At 40.3% G+C, this 22,078-nt stretch overlaps 1 protein-coding gene across 7 annotated transcripts in view; it reads left to right on the top strand.

Annotated features, from left to right (window-relative positions):
- SLC8A3 (solute carrier family 8 member A3) overlaps positions 1-22,078 on the top strand; it is a 208,661-nt gene that overhangs the window by 39,771 nt on the left and 146,812 nt on the right. For 6 of the 7 annotated variants that reach the window (XM_078390688.1, XM_072986169.2, XM_072986168.2 and 3 more), the window contains exon 2: positions 6,883-8,713. In XM_078390688.1, the coding sequence (XP_078246814.1) occupies positions 6,945-8,713 (1,769 nt within the window). In that variant the 5' untranslated portion in view covers positions 6,883-6,944. Of the gene's footprint in view, positions 1-6,882; positions 8,714-22,078 lie in introns of those variants that run through there. The other variant, XM_072986170.2, reaches the window with a different exon arrangement.

Below are 22,078 nucleotides of genomic sequence, written 5' to 3'. Positions count from 1 at the left end.
TGTGATCCTTGTGACCAGCCCCAGTTAGCAACTTGGCTGCTGCATATTGTCACTTGGTCTCATCCCCACATTTTGTTTTTAGTTGTTGTTATGTTCCACTTAAGAGAAACATTGCAGTACAGTATTTTTTTTTGTCGCATAGGAGATAAAGGAGGACTGGTATTGTTATATACTGCGAGGTTGTCTGTGACTTGTGGCAACTTTATGAATGAGAGACTTCCAACTGCATTGAGAATACAGTCTTGAGAGCATTTTCTGATGGCTTGCCATTTCTAGTTGATGAAGATTCTGTCCTCAAAGAAGATCCTAGATTTTAGAACACTTATGTTCCACCAAAATGGTTGTTTCAGCTTATCCAGAATCTGGTTATACCTGTTTTTGTGCAGTTAGACTGAAAGACCTCTGGGAATGTAGTTGTATTAATTGCGACCTGAGCTTTAAATTTAAATTGTTTCTTGTCTTTTTTAAGTGACTGCTGTAGCTTTTTGCCTAATCCTCCTTATAACTTCAAATTTGTTTATTTAGACGATAAAATCTGCTTATATTTTGTGAGTCATAACTCAATTCGTGTTTGTGAAACTACCCAGCATAAATTTGAGGATGTCATCAGCCGTTGTAATTTTTCAGAATTAAACCATTTCTGATCTCTCTCCCACAAGGCCCCTAAGGCTTCTGTAGAATCCTTTATTGTCACATTTAGGGTGGGATAGAGGGGGTGGGTATTTCCAAAAGTCTCTGCTGGAAAATTAATGACTTTCTTGGCAGTGGAAATTTTCAGAAATTAAAAATCTTCTATCCCTTGGCCTGCAACAGCTTCCCAACAATGAAAGGGATTCCATAGGAGCTTCGGGACCTGGGGGAGGGAATTGGAAATATTTTATTTCTGAAAAACCAGCGCAGTTGACAATGTCATCTGCCTCATGGAAAAGGACCTCCGCCTTTGTGTGTTTTAGGCAGTGAACCCTCCGAGATCCCAGCCTTCCTTGTGGTAGCCTGCCTAAACAGCTGTCATTAAGTGCAGTGCTTTTAACTTATCATCAGTGGATTAAGGTTTTGGAACGAGATTGTTTAAGTTTCTCTCTTTTTTTGGTGCAGTTTTTCACCATTATATTAGGCATTTTCTAAAGGTTTTTAGAAAATGTTGCTAATACTAGGGGCACAGGGAGAAGACACAAGTGTCCTGAGTGGACAAGAGTGAGCACATGCTTTTAAGACTGGCTCTTTGTTTTTCAAAAACAGCAAATTTTGAAGGAGGTTTCTACACAAGCTCCCAAAGCTAGTTGTTTGAAATTAGAATTTCTGAACTGATCAGGATTCAGACTATGGACCAGATTGGTTCAAATCTTTCTTGTCTGAATGAGAATTGAGCCTGAATCAGATTGGGAGATCTATGCATAGCCCCAGTTACAAGCAGCCATGTAACCAAGCAGATTCTTGAAGCTTGTTCATTAATTTCTATTTATAGAATGTTCAGATATCTAGAAAGCTCATATTCTTAAAGCCTTCCAATATGTTCACTTACATCTGTATTTTCTTTCCTGATAAACCGATCCAGTTATTCTTTGTGAAGACTTGAACTCTGAATGGCAAGGTCCTGAGATATCATTTAATTCAATGCTTTAAACAGTCTCTGTTCTCCTCCAGAAATATTTGTGAATTCATCCACAGAAGAAGTATTATGATAAAAAAAATGCAAGTTCAGTTTTCTAATGTGGTTTATTGGGAGAAAGCAGGTATAATATGCATGTGCACGATCATGCAGTGTGCAATGCAATCAAGATAATTGCACGTGCAAATTATGTATAAGAGTAGCTGCCCAAATGTGAGCTTTAATATCCACATACTGTTAGTAAAATAACTGAACTGTGTGAAAGCAGCTCTTCTTATTTAATTTACATATTTATTTTCAGCTGCTTGCAATGCATTCCCAATGTGTTTTTTATTGAAAAAAATTGGTTTCTGGTGGGTTTCTCTGCTTAGGGTATATAAAAATGAACAATTTTTTTTTAAAAAAACTTGCTCTCTTTCCTTTAAAAATCACTGGAAATGCAGGAAGGTTTGCTGCTTCTATTTTTCAGTTAAGAAATAAGCTGGTAATTGATCCCCTCATATTTCAGTAATATGATGAAGTCTCAGTAACTCCTATGGAAGCAGATGTGTCCCCCACCCACCGCAGTCCAGAATGAAAGTCATCAGATTTACAATTGGGCTGTCAATATATAATTCCTGTTCTAATAAACAGATGTGAGTAAGAAAGAACAACCAATGGTCCTTTCTTCCCAACAATAGAAATGGTAGCATGGCATCCACACAAGCCATCAGTCACTCATTTAACTTTTAGTGTATTTACCCACGTCCATGTGCATTGTGATCTTGACCAATTAAAAGCACTTCTGTGGGAAATGATGTAGTGTTGGGAGTGCTGGTACTGATACTTGGGAGATCTTGGTTCTAGTTCCCACAGAGACATGGATAGGTTGAATATAGGCTAGTTGCTCTCTTTTTAACTTACCTCACTGGAGTGTTCCGGAATTAAAATGTAGAGAAGAGAAGATATAGGTAGGCCACCTTTTGCTCAGTGAATGAGAGGTGGGATGTACAGTAAATGGAATCATTAAGTGATCAGGAGCTTGAGAAATTGATTCCTGAAGATCTACAGTGAACAGTCTCCACTTATTTGTGGGGTGAAAGATTGGTCTGTGGTGCTTCGTTTGTTATAGCTCATTCTAGTCTCTTTAACTAGCAGTACCCCAGGTCCCAATTTTAAGACTCAGCTCACACATTAGGCAAATACATTAATCTGAATAATTCTTCTTCTTCTTCTTCTTCTTCTTCTTCTTCTTCTTCTTCTTCTTCTTCTTCTTCTTCTTCTTCTTCTTATTATTATTATTATTGTTGTTGTTGTTGTTGTTGTTGTTGTTGTTGTTGTTGTTATTATTATTATTATTATTATTATTATTATTATTATTATTATTATTATTATTATTATTATTATTATTATTATTATTATTATTATTATTATTATTATTATTTCTTGATTGTTGTTAGTTATTATTACTTGGTTGTTTAATGTGGAATAGCCAGCAGTGTGAATGAACAAACTCCATTGATTCTGTCAGTAGCTGGACTAGAATGCCCAAATTCCCAGTGAGCCATGAACCTCTCACTGGATTACCTTCAACTGGTTATGATCTCTCTCAGCCTCCAATATGCTACAGGTTGTTAAGAAGATAAAATGAGTCAGGAAGTGTGAAAACTTCTATTGAGCTGGATCTTATACTGTCTAAGCTGGAAGAGCAGAATGTTTTTAGCCTTACAGGTCGCACCAGTTAACTGAAAACTTTATCTTTCTGGTCTGAGCACACAGGCTCATTAGATGGTGGAAAATAAAGAACCACCAAATGGTTGATATCTGAGATTCCATCGGCAAAATCTAATCTGTGCGAGTGAAATTGTGGCAAATTGCCATTGATTAATGGGGTATTGGTTGCATTCTTGAGTACCAGGCTGTCTGTGCAATCAGGTCTGTGCCTAGAAAGCTCCATCAGCATCTGGTTAATTCATAGCAGTGAGTTTTACACTTTCATAAACTGCCAATTGGATTCCAGCCTATATTTTTGAATGTAGATAAGAATGAAGGTCGCTAACCAGGGTGGATAAAAATCCATGGCTTTTCAAAATCAAATTGATTTAAATCACAATTTAAATTTTTTTTAAAAATCATTTTTTAAAAATTTGAATTGTAATTTTTTTAAAAAAATTAAATTGTGATTTAAATCGTGATCATGATTTAAATCAAATGCATCCTGTCTCCAGTTCAGATTTCCAAAGATGATAATAAACTATAGTGCCTGAGTTCGAGATGCATAATGGAACTTGCAAAGATTTCTAGTAATGGTGTGTAATTAGGACACAATTTGTGAAAGCCTTCGTGGCATAACAGAAGCTCTGGTTTTTCTGACAAACACCCACTCTTAGGGCTAAGTAGAGCTCCACAAAGGAAAGACCTCCAGCAGCCCAGTTCCAGAGAGACAAAGCAAGAATAGAAAGTGAGTAATGTGAGCCTTTGAGACCTGTCAGCGTTTTTTGGTTGACACAAAAGGGGCCCCACACAGCCCATGCATTTTCTGAAAGCAAAAAATGAAAAGAACTAAAAACATCCAATAGATCCAATTCTGAAAAGGAGTGGGAACTCTTGTCTCTCTTTCATTTTCTAGAAGCACCAGCAAAACAAAACTGGGACTTCAGTATGTCTCATTCCATAGCAGTTGATCTGACCTAAAAGAGCTTGGAAAAGTGGCTTTGTTGAATTCCCTCAACCTCCAGCCAGTATGACCAGTAGTCATGATGGCCATTGGATTCTGGGTGCTCAAGTAAAAAAAAAAAATCACTTTTCCTAGTTCTGAAAACTGATGCGGAATACTCAGTTCAGCCTCTGATTTTAGTATGTCTTTGTGGGGAATTATTTGGGTCATAGCACTAAAATTTGCAGTCTCAACAATGGCATCTCTGGTAGCTAATAAATAGTGACAGTACATTTTGCTTCCACTGTTTATAAGATGGAAGTGGATACCAAGCTAGAACTTAAGAGCCGAAGACAAAAAAAAAAAATACATAGTTTTCTGTACTTTGTATTGTTTTCGGTATAGCCATTACAGTCTTTAAGGTATCACGAGACTTTTTTTTCATGTTTTCTGTAACAAATTAACACAGTGGCATTTAACAGTCTTTGGGACTATAAGACTCTCAAGAACATTATATTGGGGAAGCTGTGTTGTAAAATCATGCCTTATGAAGAAAGGTTTTGGTAAGCAATAAAACCTTACACAGTGGTTTTTTATGACTTTTTATTTGCCTCAATAAAGATAACAAGAACACTAGTTAGGGGCTGTAGACCATGCTAACACAACAGAAAGCTTAATGCTCTGCAGGCTTAATTTTGAGCCATAGTTCTCTAAATCTCAACTACAGAATTAAAATCCATTGGCAGGGTTCTGCTCTAAAAGATGGGGTCAAAGCTTGAAAAAGTTAATTTCCCATTTGTTGGAGGATTCTGGAACTTGTAGTCCCAAAACTCTGGAGGAAATGCCCATGAAATACGCCTATTTAGTTATTTCAAAAGGATTTTATTTCTTCAAGCCTTTCTTTAGAGCTGGAAATCTCGGGCAACGTAGTCAACATATTAGGAATACAGAAAAGACATTCAATACTAAAAATGGATGTTTGTTGTGAGTCTTCCAGTAACATTTATGTGCAGTGATTTATCAGAGTCTGAGCTTGAGGGTTTGGCCCCCAGAATCTTCATTATACCCTTGGCTTCTCTGCTTCTGAAAGCTGAGTCTGAATTAGAAGAGGAAATAAATAACTAGGCTTTCGGAGAGCAAGGCAGAAAGAATATGTCATGTCAGAATTAATCTGTGTAATGCCAAGAAGATGTGTAATTTCCTTCTCTCCTCATCTACGCCAAGGATGTCTGATATGGATTTGTGATTCTGATACCACAAAATCAATTCTCTTCCCTTCCCTGCACTTTGTCAGGCTTGGCTTTGTCCATTTTGCAGTCGCTCTTCATTTTTTTCCCTCCTGTTTTGCTTGTCATTATATATGAACATCGGAAAGCTTTTTAAAAGGTGGGATTTTTCTAAAAATTGGTTGTCGTTGATATCGGAGCGATTGGGCCTGCTTTGGGAACAGCATGAGTGACACAACATGGAGATAAAACTGCACCTGTGAACACCGATAACATTCAAATGATTCTTGGCATAGCTCCAGTGCTTTAAAAAAAATCTTCAGCTATTTGAGTCTATAATTATGATTATAAACTGTTTAACTCTTTGGAATGTACAAAGGACATCCCAGGATCGCTTTTAACCACATTGCTGAATGTTTCCAAAAATGGAAATGCCTGACCGAAATGCCTAACCACTAGAGCCTGCAAATGGATAATTTAAATTCAGACTTCAGAAAATTATAGCTGTAGCCTTGCAGCAGTAAGTAGCTAATACGCGAAGTAATAGGAACTGGGCTTTGAGTCTGCTTCAGGGCTATCCAGTCCAAGTCTATTTTAAATGTAAAGAACCTTAAAAAGGGGACATGAAGTTTAGCCACTGGCAGCTGGTGCCTGGACAGCAGCCTAAGTGGGTGCACAGATCACCCGACCACAGTCTCTTTAACTATCATGTGACAATATAATACATTTCTATTTAAATGATAACACCAACTTCTAAAATTGTGTTTATATGTAAAATTAGCATTTGCACATTTTATGTAAGTTTGATTTCTCCTCCTCCTTCACATTTCCTCTTTCCTGGGCACCCTGAATATGAGGATTGACTCCTGAAAAACACCTGGAAGATTCCAGTGAAGCACAGGCACCTTCTGTTTCCCCTAACGTGCCCCATTTTTGGTAGATACATTTGGCAAAATCCAATTGCTTAAGGTCGTCCAAATAGTAACTTTTGGTCCAATCCTCTTCAGTAAACAAACCGTTCCTGCCTTGTCTCTCGAGGAGTGCATACACACTGGCTTGTGTGCATGTGATCCAAAAATTCTAGCAGGACACTTTTTTTTTTTAAACCAGGGAGGAATGAATCAAAAGTTACAATTTAGCATTCACTAAGCAGCAGGATTTCTGCCATTGACAGGACTAACGGGCAGAAGTTGTATGACAACCCCTACCATTAGATGAAAGAAGATAGATATTTCAGGTGCTTAATATTGGATGTCATGATATAAACATAACCAAATGGTGTTGCTGTTTGCATGTGTATTTAAGCAGAGGTGAGTAGGGGTGAATATCAGCAGGGGATTTGTATATGTGTAGAAAGTTGGTGCTTCCTTTCATTTCCTTCAGTCTTATATTTCTTTCTCTGTTTATTTCAGATACGTAACCTAGCCTGGCAAGAAGACTGTTTCCTTTGCACTGTGGAAGTTACATCTTGTATATGGCGTGGTTAAGGTTGCAGCCTGTCACCTCAGCCTTCCTCCGGTTTGGGCTCATTACGTTTGTGCTGTTTTTATATGGTCTACAGGTGGACGCGGGCATGGGACTTGATTCACCCAGCATAGGGCATAATGCTACATGCTCAGGTTCTTCTGAGTGCAAGGAGGGTGTTATCTTGCCAATATGGTACCCAGAAAATCCTTCCATGGGGGACAAAATTGCCAGGGTTATTGTTTACTTTGTGGCAATGATCTACATGTTCCTTGGAGTGTCTATCATTGCTGACCGTTTCATGGCATCCATAGAGGTCATCACTTCCCAAGAGAAAACCATTACAATCAAGAAACCCAATGGAGAAACGACCACCACCACCATCCGAGAATGGAATGAAACTGTTTCCAATCTCACTCTCATGGCTCTGGGCTCCTCTGCTCCAGAGATCCTCTTGTCACTGATAGAAGTCTGTGGTCATGGATTTGTTGCTGGAGACCTGGGGCCGTCTACGATAGTTGGCAGTGCTGCTTTCAACATGTTTATCATCATAGCCATCTGTGTTTATGTCATTCCTGATGGCGAGACTAGGAAGATAAAACATTTGAGGGTTTTCTTTGTCACTGCTGCATGGAGCATCTTTGCATACATCTGGCTGTACATGATCCTTGCGGTCTTCTCTCCGGGTGTGGTTCAGGTGTGGGAAGGCCTGCTCACCCTGGTGTTCTTTCCTGTTTGTGTCATCCTGGCTTGGATAGCAGACAGAAGGTTGTTTTTCAATAAATATGTGCACAAAAAGTATCGTACCAACAAGCACAGGGGCATTATCATCGAAACGGAGGGGGATCACCCCAAAGGGATCGAAATGGATGGTAAGATGATGAACTCCCACTTTCTGGATGGTCACCTCATGCCTATGGAAGGGAAAGAGGTGGATGAGTCACGCAAAGAGATGATCCGAATTCTTAAGGATCTGAAGCAAAAGCACCCTGAGAAAGACTTAGACCAGCTGGTGGAGATGGCCAATTACTATGCCTTATCTCATCAGCAAAAGAGCAGAGCGTTCTATCGGATTCAGGCTACTAGGATGATGACAGGAGCAGGAAACATTTTAAAAAAGCATGCTGCTGAGCAAGCCAAGAGAAGCACTAGCTTGCATGAAGTGCGGCCCGAGGAGCCAGAGGAGTTCATCTCAAAAGTCTATTTTGATCCTTGCTCCTACCAGTGCCTGGAGAACTGTGGTGCTGTCCTCCTGACGGTTGTCCGGAAAGGAGGAGATGTATCTAAGACAGTTTATGTGGACTATAAAACCGAGGATGGTTCTGCCAATGCCGGAGCTGACTATGAGTTCACAGAAGGGACCGTCGTTCTGAAGTCAGGGGAGACTCAGAAGGAGTTCTCCATAGGCATCATTGATGATGACATTTTTGAAGAAGATGAGCATTTCTTTGTGCGCCTCAGCAACCTGCGGGTGGTTGAGGCTGAGGAACCACCACCTGAGCTCAACAACTTGCCATATCCCAAGGCCATGCTGGCCTCTCCCTGTGTGGCTACTGTGACTATTTTAGACGACGACCACGCAGGGATCTTCACTTTTGAGTGTGATGTGATGCATGTCAGTGAAAGCATTGGGGTAATGGAGGTGAAGGTTCTGAGGACCTCTGGTGCCCGAGGTACAGTCATTGTCCCGTACAGAACAGTTGAAGGGACAGCAAAAGGAGGTGGAGAGGATTTTGAAGATGCATATGGGGAGCTGGAGTTCAAGAACGATGAAACTGTGTAAGTACCTGACTTCAATTTCTTCAGAGCCAACGTTTCTTAACCCTGGAATTTTCTTCCATCATAGGTAAACTTGGGCAGCCTACAATGAACTGTCTTCTCTCCCTCTCCTTTAGTCTCTGCATTTACCTCTTCCAGGCAAGAACCCTACAGCAGGATCTAGTCTCTTTTCCTCTCCTTCTGGGATTGAATAAATGGGTTGCAAATGTTATCTGAAAAGGCCTCAGGTTTTCATAGGGATACTTATCCCTATTATGACAGGATTAAATTCCAAAGTGTACTAAAGTCACAGTCCAAAAAAAAAAATCTACCATGTGTTAACTGCCACATGTGCAATTGAAAAAAGTATATGGCTCCAGGATAGGATTCTTGGCCAGTAAACCTTGAATCTCTTGTACTGGACTACTTGATTTGGGGGTGGGGAACAAGTGACCCATGAGCTACATCCAGCCCCCACTTGCTATTGATACCAGTTACTAAAATGGCTGCCATACTGCTAAAATTTGGTAGCGCCAAAGCAGTGTTCTTTGTTCCAGTGACCAAGTCCATTGCAAACTTTGAAACAAGAATGTGGCTTTGTAAATTTCCTATGACTGCCCAGTTACATCATGGCAATCTGCTATATCTTAATGCTTCATTATAAATTACCTCTGTTCTTCAGTGTGAAAGAAGCCGCTCTTTCAGACAAAGAGGCTGTGCTAAGTCTAATGTGGCAAAGAGCAGAGCTTGGTAGAGTAACTTCTGTGGATGGCAGCTCCAGGAATTTTTCAGCAAGAATGGCTTCCTGGAGCCCAGACTTTATAAGTAGTCCTATAGAGCCACGCGGCTATCAAATCAACACAGCTACTGTTTTGCATTTTGCTTTCCTTTGTAATTTTAAATGGCTACTTCCCTTGTTAATACTAGCCATGCACATGCATTTGGTTCACTAAAGTGAAGGCGAAAAGAATGGTGGAGTAGATGGCAGCATACATGGGAGCCAGGATACCTCCCTGAATACTTCCATACAGTGACTGCCACATACCCAGTCCCTAATCTAAAGAGTTTCTACTTCCATTAAAAGAAAAAGAAAGAAAAGAAGTACAATTAATTTTGTTAATATCATGCAGAAATTTCTACAGTGGTTCAAATAAAGTGAAAAGTCCTTTCAAACCTCCCAGCTTCATATTGGAAGTTTGGAATATGAGAGGGTGGGACTACGGACCTCAGCACATGATTTGTAGTTTACAGGTATACTGTTCCTCCCCTCCACCTTCTAGCCTTCAAATGAGCAGGCTGAAAACCTGCTGCGTAGGTCTACTGTGTGGACCCAATTAACAAGCAGATGGGAAGAGAAAGATTTAAAAGTCAGGAAATAGAATTTGGTCTGATAAGGAGATATTATATAACAACAAACCTTTTAAAGAACTGTTGACCAGAGATTATTGCAGGAAGTGTTTTCCTTTTAATTTGCAAATGGGCAAAGATCGCTTTCCCTTAGCACATGACAAAACAGAAGAAACCATCTTCAGTCTAAACATGGTTCTTCCCCTTGAAGGAAGAAGGGACTTTAAAAGCACAAAGTTTTTTTTAGGGAGGGGGAATTATTTCTCTAAGCCAGTTTTCACCGCTGTGGGAAGGAGATAGATCCTGCCACCGGGTCTTGCTTGTAGCTTCTGAAGTTCCAGTATGGTCAAAGTTTCCTCACCCATATTTTGGGAGATAGACTAGGAAAATATTGTTGTGCAGAAGAATAAAAGGTAAAATTATCTGCAATGTTAGTCTCCTGTGTTTGGATGAGTATGATTTTGATGAGTGCCTGATGTGTAAGAAATACTAAATAATCCTGCAAGCTGCTTAGACATGAACTATTTTGTCTCAAGCTGTTCCTATCTGCTGCCAGTGCTGGCCAGCTGAAGCTCTGTAGCTGTGCCTATGCAGTTGGAGTCTTGCCTCAGCAGGTTTACAATTACAGTGATGGGAAACATTTGTTTTTTTCAACTACCACTCCCAGAATTCCCCAATAACTCTCAGGAATCTGGAACCAGCAGTCCAAAACACAAATGTTTCCCATCTCTTCCCCGTTAATTAAGTGTGATACTGTTATTTGATTCGGTCTTGGTCACAAAGTCCGAGCCATCCCCATCATCTCTCTCTCTCTCTCTCTCTCTCTCTTATGGGTTTGGAACAGAGCTAGGCAAAGTTACTCTCTGTAACTTCAGATTGCAGAATGCTCCCGGGCAGCAGAGTCTGGGGACTTGAGAGACTTCCAGCACCTTTAATGATTAACAAGTTTTGTTTAGCATGAGTTGTTGTTGACCCCGAGTAAAACTTGTTAGGGTATTTTCACTGCATCTATTATGGTCTGTCTCACACATGGTTGCTCTTTCCCCACAGTGGTGTTCACTATCCCCTTGCATAAGCAGAAGTCTGATTGCTTCTGAACAAGGCAATTGCAGGTTTGCACATCTGGAAGTTGAAGCGTTATGTGTGCAGGATTTTATATTCTGCATTTCTTCAGCAGGCTTTTCCCCTTGGGCGGAGCTGCTAGGTACCAGAGCCTTTTTGGTGCAGGCCTTTTTTCCCCCCTGGGATGCTGTCTCAGGGAAGTCTTAGAAGGTCTGCCTTGAAGTACTAAGCCTAGTGGAAACTTTCCCCTCTGCCCATGCTTTTTTTCCTTGGTGTTGGTCCTCAAATAGTCTGTCACCTGCTCTTATTGTAATCTCCATCTATCTAACACACATCATTTGTCTGTGTTAATACACTCAAGTCCTTTCTGAAGAAGTAGAACAATTAAGTGCACTAGATTCTTAGATCTTTAAAAAAACCCTTAATTAGTATAATAGTGCAAGAGTCACTTTTGCAACACTGATAAAGGGGCAAGAATCTCCTGAGGGGACCCACAAAGGGCACATATCTGAGCTACTCTTTATGGGGCATGGTTTGCATACTTCGCATCATGCCCTAGGACCATTAGAGAAAGTTTGCATTTTTATCGGAAATTTTAAAAATCAAGCTTGCTGTGTTGGTGGGTATCTAGTTTAAATCTTTCGTCTGTGGCAGCTTTCCAAGCACATCAAACGCAAATGAAGTGAACCCATCTATTCCCCCAATGCCAGCTCTTTGGTTTCATATTGATCACAGACCAGACAAGACTTGGATGAGGAAGATCAAATTGGATTTTTAAGCACGCCTTTTCCAAGTCGCATGTCTGCCGCTTGCAACCTGAATCCTTAGATAGAAAACGCTTGTTGAACTCACTTAAGCTGGTAATCTTGATTGACCTGGAAAATGAAGTTAAGAAATTGGTTTTCAAACTGCCATTCACTGCACCCTGATTTTCCTTGGAAGTTGATCAGAGGTTCCGTAACGAGCAGATCAGCAGACAAATAAGCTTGTTGAAAGAAAACCCTGTGATCCCATCCAGTCTTCTTCAGTGGACTGCCTCAGAGCAGGGCTTTGTGACCTGCAGATTGAAAATATTTGTAACTCACATTAAGGGGGAAAATGCCAAGATCCTGCTGAAATATCAGAATGGTGTTGGTGTGTGGGTTTTTTTCTCCCATTTTTCCTGTTTGGTTTTTTTTTTGGGGGGGGGGTTGTTTCTTTGTGATGTTATAAATGTATCATCTAATTTGGATCTTGGTCTTCCAAATCAGTTGGGCCACCCTTCATATGTTGGAAGGCAAACATCTGCAATCAGTTATGTAGGTTCCTTGTGTGGCCTAAAAGCAGGTTTGTGCTTGGTTCTAAATTATGCTGGGATACTACACAAATATAGATGGCTAAATTAGAGTAGACCTTTGGTCTAGATGGGCGGGATAGAAATCAAATCAAATCAAATCAAATCAATCAATCAATCAATCAATCAATCAATCAATCAATCAATCAATCAATCAATCAATCAATCAATCAATAAGGCTTCCTGCTGTAGATTTTCACCCATCAATGTATGGAAGGCAGTGGGATCTGTAATACAAATGCAGCTAGCACACCTATGCGGTGCTTTTATGTATGGTGAGGAATGACAACGTAGTTCTTTGCTTGTGCTGTTTTTCAGTTTAGGACAAAATCTGTGTTGTTGGTCTAGAACAAGATCTGACCGCATACTTTGGTATCCAGCCCTTGCAGAATCTGCTGAATCTGCAGAATAGAATCCAGTTTCTATCGCAATCCTCTGTGAAGTCAAAAACGTGGTGCAGAGAATTTTGTGAGCCCTTAGAACAGTTTTTTTTTAAGGGCGAGGCCATAAAGACAGGATGGAATTGCAGATGCTGGTGGAAGCAATGAGATTCACTGTGTTGCAATATAAAGTAATTTTATACCTCAGTATTTTGGGTGAGTAGCCAGTAGTTTTTGGTGTTGAAAGCAAAAATGTTCATGATTCAGCTGAAGCTGTAAAGCTGGAAAAAACTGACACCCCCAGCTCAGTGGACAAATGACCATCATAGTGGTGTTCTTTCTGTGTGGAATTGTATTTGATCCATTTTAATTATTCACCTGGAAAAGTCACTGGAATCTCCTGGAAAGAATGCAGTCATCCAGATTGTGTGATTGAGTATGAACAGAGTGCCATTGTGCTGTAGGAAGGGCTTTGGTGGCGAGCCAGTTTCCTTGAGTTAGTAGCACAGCTTTAGAGTGAGGATAGTTTGTCATATTTTTGACAGGAGCATCTGAACAGATGTGGCATGGTTTTACTACCTCTTTGTCTCTGGAATATATAAGTGTCTGTCTCTGCATGAGAATGTCCAGTTGCCAACGCCATTGTTTAGGAAGATATTAAGAGCTTTGGAATGTGGAGTGTTCTATATGGTCCCCGTCTCTCCCCCCCCCCCCATTCATGGCTTTGCTTCCTTGCCACTTATTTGCTCCTGCTGTCTTATCTCCTCAGCTTCCCATCAGAGTGAAGCTAATTTCAACATTATAAGGATTTCTGGGACACCCATTGTCAGCAGAGCTGTCAAAGAATGATCTCCCGTAGCTTTTTCAGGAAATCACTGATTGCCACAGTAGTACCCTCAGTTAATAACGTTGGGTCACATTTTGCTCTCCAGCCTGCTATTTGATGACAGTCAGGGGCTAACAAATACTTGAATTACTTCCTCTAAAGCATGCAAGGTCTGGTCTGTTTTAGCCATCATGTAATTCCTGGCCTTTGTCTAGACCTGCATTTCTCCTTCCTATTTTTTAAATGGTTCTTCTTTTTCTTTTAATATTGGCCATTTTCAACTAGGTTCCAAATGTAATAATTTGGAGACCAGCAGTTTACATATTCTACAGCCAAGTAGTTAAAGTAAGTAGATGATCTGCTCAAGATTCTTATTGCCTATGAAAGACCCAAATGTCAGGGTGAAGGACCCCAGACTTTGAAAATTTGAAGGTTTGTATAATGGAAGCGATTCCCAGTGTGATGTGGTGGATAGAGTGATGGACTAGGACAGGGTTTGAATCCCCACTTGGCTTTGGAGACTGACTCGGAGAGTGGAACTGGTAAAACCAATCCTTAAATATCTCAGCCGTATTAGGGGTTGCTATAAGTCAGTTATGGCTTAACGGCACAAAACACACACACATAATGGAAGGCTCTGCAATGTGTGAATGGAAGCCGTACTGCAGTGGGCAGGTGCCAAGGGATGGAAATCTGATATGCTGTCCTCATTGTCTCAGCATTTAACCATACAGTGGTGCCTCGCAAGACGAGTGCCCTGTTTAACGATGAAATTGCATTCCGACAAACTTTTTGCGATCGCAGAAGCGATCGCTTTACGATGGTTTCAATGGGGGAATTTCGCTTTGCAATGATCGGTTCCCTGCTTCGGGAACCGATTCTCGCAAAACGACGATTTTCGGTCAGCTGATCGGCGGTTTCAAAATGGCTGCCGGGTAAAAAAAATGTCTCCCCGCTCTTTTCTGGGATGGATTCCTCACTGCACGGGCAGCGAAAATGGCCACGCTATGGAGGATCTTCGCTGGACGGTGAGTTTCAGGCCCATAGGAATGCATTAATCAGGTTTTAATGCGTTTCTATGGGCTTTTTAATTTCACATTACGACGTTTTCGTTCTACAGCGATTTCGCTGGAACGAATTAACATCGTAATGCAAGGCACCACTGTATTTGAGAAAAATCTGCTACCATGATTTGACTCTCCACTGCATACCTGTGTCATTATTTTATTTGTATATCCTAACTTCCTTCCACATAGCCCAGAGTTGTGCACACGTTTCTCCTCCTTGCCCATCCCACTTTTTATTTTCACAAAAATTTTGTGGAGTTAGGATAGGATGAAAATTAGTGGCAGGCCCAAGATACCCCAGTAGGAATTTGAACCTGGGTCTCCCTAGTCTTAGTACAGCACTCTTAACGACTATAATAAACTGGCCGTTCTGTGTACACTGGCTGAGGATGCCATTGTTAGTGTATTACAAAGGATGTTTATAACTGTTAAATATTATTATTAGAAACATAAGAAAGAACAGAACACTGTTTAAAGGGTCGGATCAGGTGGTGTTTCAGGAATGCGTGGAATCAGTCTGCTGCAACGGGATTCCGCAACAATGGCTTGAACAAGCCATGCACAAAGCTGATCTTCCACCCTCTTGCAGTCTGTGCTAACTGGTGTGATCGGGAATTCATTCTACCTGTCCACATGAAATACAAAAGGCACTCTGTCATGGGTGGATGAAGGAGATTGGCATGTGGAGGGCTTTGTGTGACAATTGCAAAGGAAGCGAACTTGCTTAGTCCCAAATTGTGCCTGGCTTGAATGAATTACAGTATGTTGATGGAATAAGTGAGGAGCGTTCATCACATTATCAAGTCCTTGGTAGAAGGGCTGTGAGATTAAATCACAGAGCACACGTTTCAAGGGAAGATGGCCTGAAAGTACATTAAAAGGTTTTCTGGGATTCAAGTGAGGCAAATAATCTACAGTTGTTTCCAGTTCTGCCATTCCTGCTCACTGTAATATTGAAGCATTTTGTTTTGTGAGGGGTGCTTCAGTAATATGAAACACTGATCAAGTTTAACCACCAGTCTTTTGAGATGCAGTCAAAAAGCTTCCCCAACAGTGTCTGCTTGTTTGCTTCCTACATAAATTTGCCTTGATCAGATTATAGATCTCACTTCAGGTTTGAACTTCAGCCCATTAAAGATGGAGGTTGTTTTTCTGATCTTAACTGAAAGAAGGTGGCATTCTCTGTTTTTCAGAGGGTTTCCCTTGTTTGGCCTTTGGAAAGATGCCCCTGAACTGGTACATTGTGATGGAGAGAAGAGTCCAGACCAGCCAGGATGGTCAAATGTCAGTGATTGTGTCCTTTATCTACCTCTAAGGGTGGGCAGATACAACACAGATACTGTATGGCTGTTTGATATCATTTGAGCTGTCTGGATTCATCCTAGGAATCTCGGGGTTTATACTTAGAAGCCCCTAGTAGAAATATCTGGTGCTTTCCCCTGAACAGAGAATTCTAAGTATCTCATCAAATGATTAATCCCAGGGTTTTGCAGGGTGAGTCAGAACAGTTGTATCAAACCGCTTTAACCACAGCGGATTCTGCTTTGCTTCAGGTTTGGGATGAGATCGTGAATAGAGATTTCTCAACCGTAGTCCCACCATTTAAAGTAAATCAGTGTCACTGCTACAGAATTTCTGGGAAAAGATCTCAATCTATTTTTCTATTCCTGGCTTTCAATTGTTTCCCTCTGTGATTCGTGCTATTGTCATCTCTTTATATATTTTCACCTCAGTTTAATATTACCACACAGATATAGAAAAACATTAGTTTTGGAAATGCATAGATCTGGTAAAAGACTGAATAATTCAAAAGGTTATCTTGAACTTCACATTAAGGTATTTTGCAGGAAATATATATAAAAAAGCCTAGGAATTAAAATTGGCCTGTCTCTCAGGATCGTTGTGGAAAAGATAACAGCTCAGACAAAATAGGTACAGTAGCTGGTTTAACTTTAGTTTGCTCAGAATGGCATTTATTTTAAATGTGCCTTAATAGATAAATCTACATTCTTCAGGAAATTTAAAACAGGTCACCACATGACATGATGTAGTTTTCAGATGAGTTCCAACTAGAAATCTCAGAGATGTAGAGTATTTCTTTTTAAGACTTTAACTTTCCAATTTCTCGAGTTTTGGTGGCTTTGATTCTCTGGAAGTGGCAGGTTTTTTTTCCCAGTGAGTTTTCCATCTTTGATAGCCCTTGCCCTGTGACAAAAATAAGTAGCCTGGGAGTCAAGGCTGTTTATCCTAGTACTGTATTTGCCAGCTTATGGCCATGTACCAACTCCTGGATCTCACCCTAAGGGCTGCTCCTAGCTAAGCTCCTTTGAGATACTGTCTTGTACTGGTCTGAGATACGTGGGAAGGCAGAAGGCAGTAGACTGGGTTCGGCAATTTTTGTTGAATAGCAGCTCCTGTCAAGAGGTAGGAAAAGTTACTTTTTTACTACAACCCAATAATACAGAAAAGAACCTTTCCCATCTCCTTTCTCTACTTTCCTTATCACTGGCTGTTACAGTTTTGGGGTGGTGTATGTTGCAACCCTGCAACAACATCTGGAGATTGCCAGCTCTACTGCCCTACTACCCTACTGCACATTGTTGAGCAAATGGGTCAACATGGGAGCTTGGAGAAGTTTTGAGTTTTTTTAAAAACTGCAGGTAGTTCATTAGCCAGCAGATTTTGGGGGTCATATCCCCTCCCCCAGCCACTTTACCCATTTTTGTAAAAGTGAATTATGAACAACAGTTATTTGCATATATATTACTTTGCAAGTAGAATGAAACTACAGTTACAACACACATTAGAATATCTGATGCATTTTGTTGTAGACACTAAATAAATCTCTAGAAATATTAATAACCTGCAAAGGAACAACCATTGATCCAGTTTTCCTTCCACTGGATCTGGAAATGATGCTGGCTACCTGCCTGATACGTGAATCTCTTTCCTGAATGCTCCAACATAAAGGTTAGTACTCATGTTAATACAATCAGAAAATGTGCCAGAACATCACAGGTGATGATAGTGGCATCACTCTCATTAAATTATCCACCAGCTGAATATTGCAGCCCAGAATGGGACACTAGCCAGTGCATTGGCTGTTAGAGTGACAGAATTGGACTTCATCTGGATGGACAGATCCAATTTAGAAGGGCCTGTATCCCAAGTGACTTTGCATATGCAGGAACAGGATGGTGGTATCCTATTAACTCCTCCCACTAACAGAACAGTTCGTGCCAGTGGAACAGACGGGGATAATTCTCTTTGCCCTGTATAGCCCTCCAAATGCCTTCAGATCTGTTCCAGAAAACTAAAGAACCTTATATATAGCAGATTTATGAATGAAGAGTGCAACAGGGCTGAAAAGGAAGAAAAACACTCTGTAATCCCTGTTACCAATGGATGCAGTTGGATAAATCTCACCATACTGAAGTGTTCTGCAAACATCAGATTTTATTGTTAGGGTCCAGGCATAACAAAACTCAGCACATACTTGATCACCCGTACTACTAGGCTCATTTTTATATCTGTCCATCAGACATGTCCTACTGTTCTCTTAAAGCAGTGGTTTCCAACCTTGGTTCCCCAAATGTTCCTGGACTGCAGCTCCCAGAAATTCTGGCTAGCACATCTAGTGGAGAAGACATCTGGGAGTTTTAATCCAAGAATATCTGGGGACCCAAGGTTGGGAACCCTGTCTTAAAGGAGCAATATATTCTGCAGTCCCATTGTGTGAGCAGAACCCTATTTGCAGGACACTGGATTTTCTCTGATGCCGTCTTTCATTCACAAAATAGCTGATTGATCCATCATACTAGATTGCTGTGCAAAAAAAGTGAAAATGAATGTAATTATGTCCTGTCACTTGTGTAAACATTTCGTTAAATATGAGAACTGCACTGAAACTTAAGTATTATAGTCCTGTGTAACTCCACCACAACCTGTGGAGCAGTGGTTTTGTTTTTTTTTAAATTTGCTTCGTACCTCTTTACAAAGTTTGAAAAAGACTTTTTGTTGTTGTTGACTAGGGGAATTCTGGCAGCTGTGATCCAAAAAGTAACTTTTGCAATTCAGCCAGTGGTTTCTAGTTTCTCCTAGCGTTAACCAGGTGTGCAGTCTGTCCTTCTGGGACAACTGCAAAGCAGTTTGGCAGCCTATTACAAACAGGATCTTTCATGATCCTGTAGCAAACTAAATATTTTCAGTATGATTTGGATCATGTTCTCGGTTTCCTGATGAAAGGTAAGACTTTAAAGCAACCACATCAACAGTGTCTGTTACAGAAGTACAACAGAAATATTTGAAGAAGACTTATCTTTCTACTGAGAAAGGAAAGGCAGAATAGTATTGGGAGAAAGGCGATCTGTAAATAAAATAAACAAATAAATAAAAATAGTAATAACTGGCTTAAAATGGCTGGGGAAACTCAAGACCTAGGGGTGGATTTTTTATGTCCAAATCTAGTCCTCTAGAGATTCTCAGCGGGCCGTGCGACCTTTTCTTCATAACAGAAATCCTGTTTGGCTATTCTGTAATCATGTATACTTACCCTGGGTAGATGGGGAGCAGTCTTGTACTGCCCTCTCCATTTTCGATTTTGTGAGCTGCCTGCATGTAAATAATGATGCTTCCCATTTGAACTGGGGACTCTGATTTCTAAGACTCGGTCTTCTTCCGATTACTTGACTGCCATTTTCATTTGGATTGATGATTGAACCAAGGTATTGAAAATATTTTCCATTTTGGTTTCTTCATTGTAAACTTTAAAAGTTACGTAGCCAGAAGTTATTTATTTAGAAAGTTACATGGATAAATTTTAATCTTGAAGCTCATTATTTCAGTAGCATATAAATGAAGATCACATTACTATAAAATGCTCATTTTGTTGTCTGCCTTCTCAATCTCTTAATTAAATTTATCAACTCTACTGTATGTGTCATGTTCCATTTCCTATCTCTCTTTGTAGAGGAGAAAGCTTTTTCTCCCAGCTATTAGAAATACATATCAATGTTGCTGTTAAGAAGCACCAATTACTGTAATTCTACACCTTCAGATTTCATGACTTCCATTTTGTTATCGAGTTAGAGCCCATTCGAGATATGAATGTTATATTTCTGTTCAATTCACATGTAGAAGAACATATGTGGTCACAAATAGATTCAGATTATGTTGGTGGCAGTGGAGCTGAGATTTCTGCCTAGGGATTGGCAAGGCAAATTGCATCCTATTGGTGTTTTTAGATCTTTTTTGTCCTTCTTCACGCTAGTGAGTGGTTGGTTGCTGGTGATACGCCTGCAGGATGTGTCAGTTATTTAGGACTGAATGATTCCTCTTATTCTCGACGGCAAAATATCCAGAGGGCAGTGATGATGAGTGATTGCTTATAATCTTCCTTCAGCTTTATCATGAGGCCCGTAGCTGAGATCATCTGGAAACACAGTTTTAGGTGCCATCAGTATGCTGATGTCAGTCCCTTCAGTCACATTGTTTTCTCCAATCCATATCCTGTAGCAGTGGAGCTCATTCGGTATCCATGTGCAGCTGGGCAAATGAAAGGCTGGATGAAGAAATACGAAGTATGTGATCCATATCAAACACCCCTGTGTTACAGTGAGACAAGACCTATATGGATGCACTAACAAAACAGGGAAGGGTTCCACAGAATTCTGGGGATTCCTACCTCCACATGTCTGCTTCAATAAGAGGTGCAATAATATCCTAAATTTCCAAGGATGTGTGTGTTCAGGGCTTCTGACTTGTGGTGATTCTTGAAGGGCTTTCAAAGTATGTCAGATTTACCATTGATCCCTCTTGGCAGTGATGCAGATGCTAATCCTAACAGTCACCACAGTCAGTGTCCCCCATAAGGAAAGTTCAAAAATACATACACCTGGGTCATTCCATATCAACAGATGAGGAGCAGCTCTTCTGTAATGCTCACGGCTCTTTATTGCTTCTTGAAGACCAAATCTCCCTCAAATGCTATATGTTATAGCAGGAATAGTTTGCAACCATATATTGTTTCTGAGAAAATGTGTTTCTCTCCCAGCTACTGTGAGACTTGCAGCTATGTTAAGAACAAAAGGACAACAGAGGACGAGATGGTTGGACAGCGTCATCGAAGTGACCAACATGAATTTGACCCAACTCTGGGAGGCAGTGGAAGATAGGAGGGCCTGGCATGCTCTGGTCCTTGGGGTCACGAAGAGTCAGACACGACTTAACGACTATACAACAGCAAAAAATTCCCATTTAAAAGGTTACAGATCTTGCAGGAGATCTTTTTGTTTTTAACCTGTTTGCTGAAAACACAGCTACTGAGCTGGTAAATTGTGTCGCATTAATTTCTACTTCAGGTTATGGCCAAAATTGGAGGATCAGGTTCAACATGAAAATGTTAATCTATTTTTCCTCATCTAATTGATTGTATAGATTTTCTTTGCCCATACAAAGGCTTCTATAATACCTTAAATCTGTAGTCTGTAGTTTTCCAGGGTTGTTCTCACAGATGGAGGAAAATCTATTTTTGGTATACAGCTCCAGTGATCATGCTGGGCTGAATATTCTGGGGATTGTAGCCCCACAAGAAGGAACCTCTCTCTGCTCTGTTGGGTCATATGTTATTGTAACATGTAAGGTTGAAGCTGTGATATAATACTTACTTGATAAATGTGTAGCTATGCATTCCTAGCTTCACATCAATGCTTACATATTGAGAAATTCTCTGACTGGTATATATTCAGTTTTCTAAATTAAAATCTGCAGCAAGAAAATACAAACCAAAACTACAGGCAAGTTGGTTTGTCACAGAGGACACAGGGGCGGGGAGAGGGAGTCTTATTGGACCCTTAACAACACCCTTCTTCACTGAGACATGAAGATTTGTCCTTAAATCAATTTTAATGAAACATACATGTGATCAATCTGGCAGAATCCCATTCAGTGGGACTAAAGTGAAAAGGTATACCTTGGAAATGCAACTGGATTTTCCTGGTTATACCTTGCTGATCTAATTATATTCTAATTATATTCTTTCTGCAAGCCGTATGATCTGAAGCACTATACCTGTATGCATTGTGCAGATCATAAGATGCATGTGTAAACAAATAAGAAAAGAAAACATGAATCTTTTAGGCCACAGGTCATCCTTGTATTGCAATTACAGTTAATGGAGTTGCTCCAGAGTCGCTTGGTTCACGTATTAAAAGCACAGATTTCAAAACACAAGTTTGAAAAGTTGTCATCTCAACTTTTCTTGAAATAACCCAAAATAGAAATTTTGGAGCTTTCCCTCGGTATGATTTGATAAAATTAAATAAGCCGCATATAGGTGTTGTGCACCTTGGTTTCTTCAACATGATAGCAGGA

This window comes from Pogona vitticeps, chromosome 1 (genome assembly GCF_051106095.1).
Source record: "Pogona vitticeps strain Pit_001003342236 chromosome 1, PviZW2.1, whole genome shotgun sequence".
NCBI classification, from domain to species: Eukaryota; Metazoa; Chordata; class Lepidosauria; order Squamata; family Agamidae; genus Pogona; species Pogona vitticeps.
The sequence above is the reverse complement of the archived record's forward strand: the minus strand, read 5'-3'. Positions and strand labels throughout refer to the sequence as shown.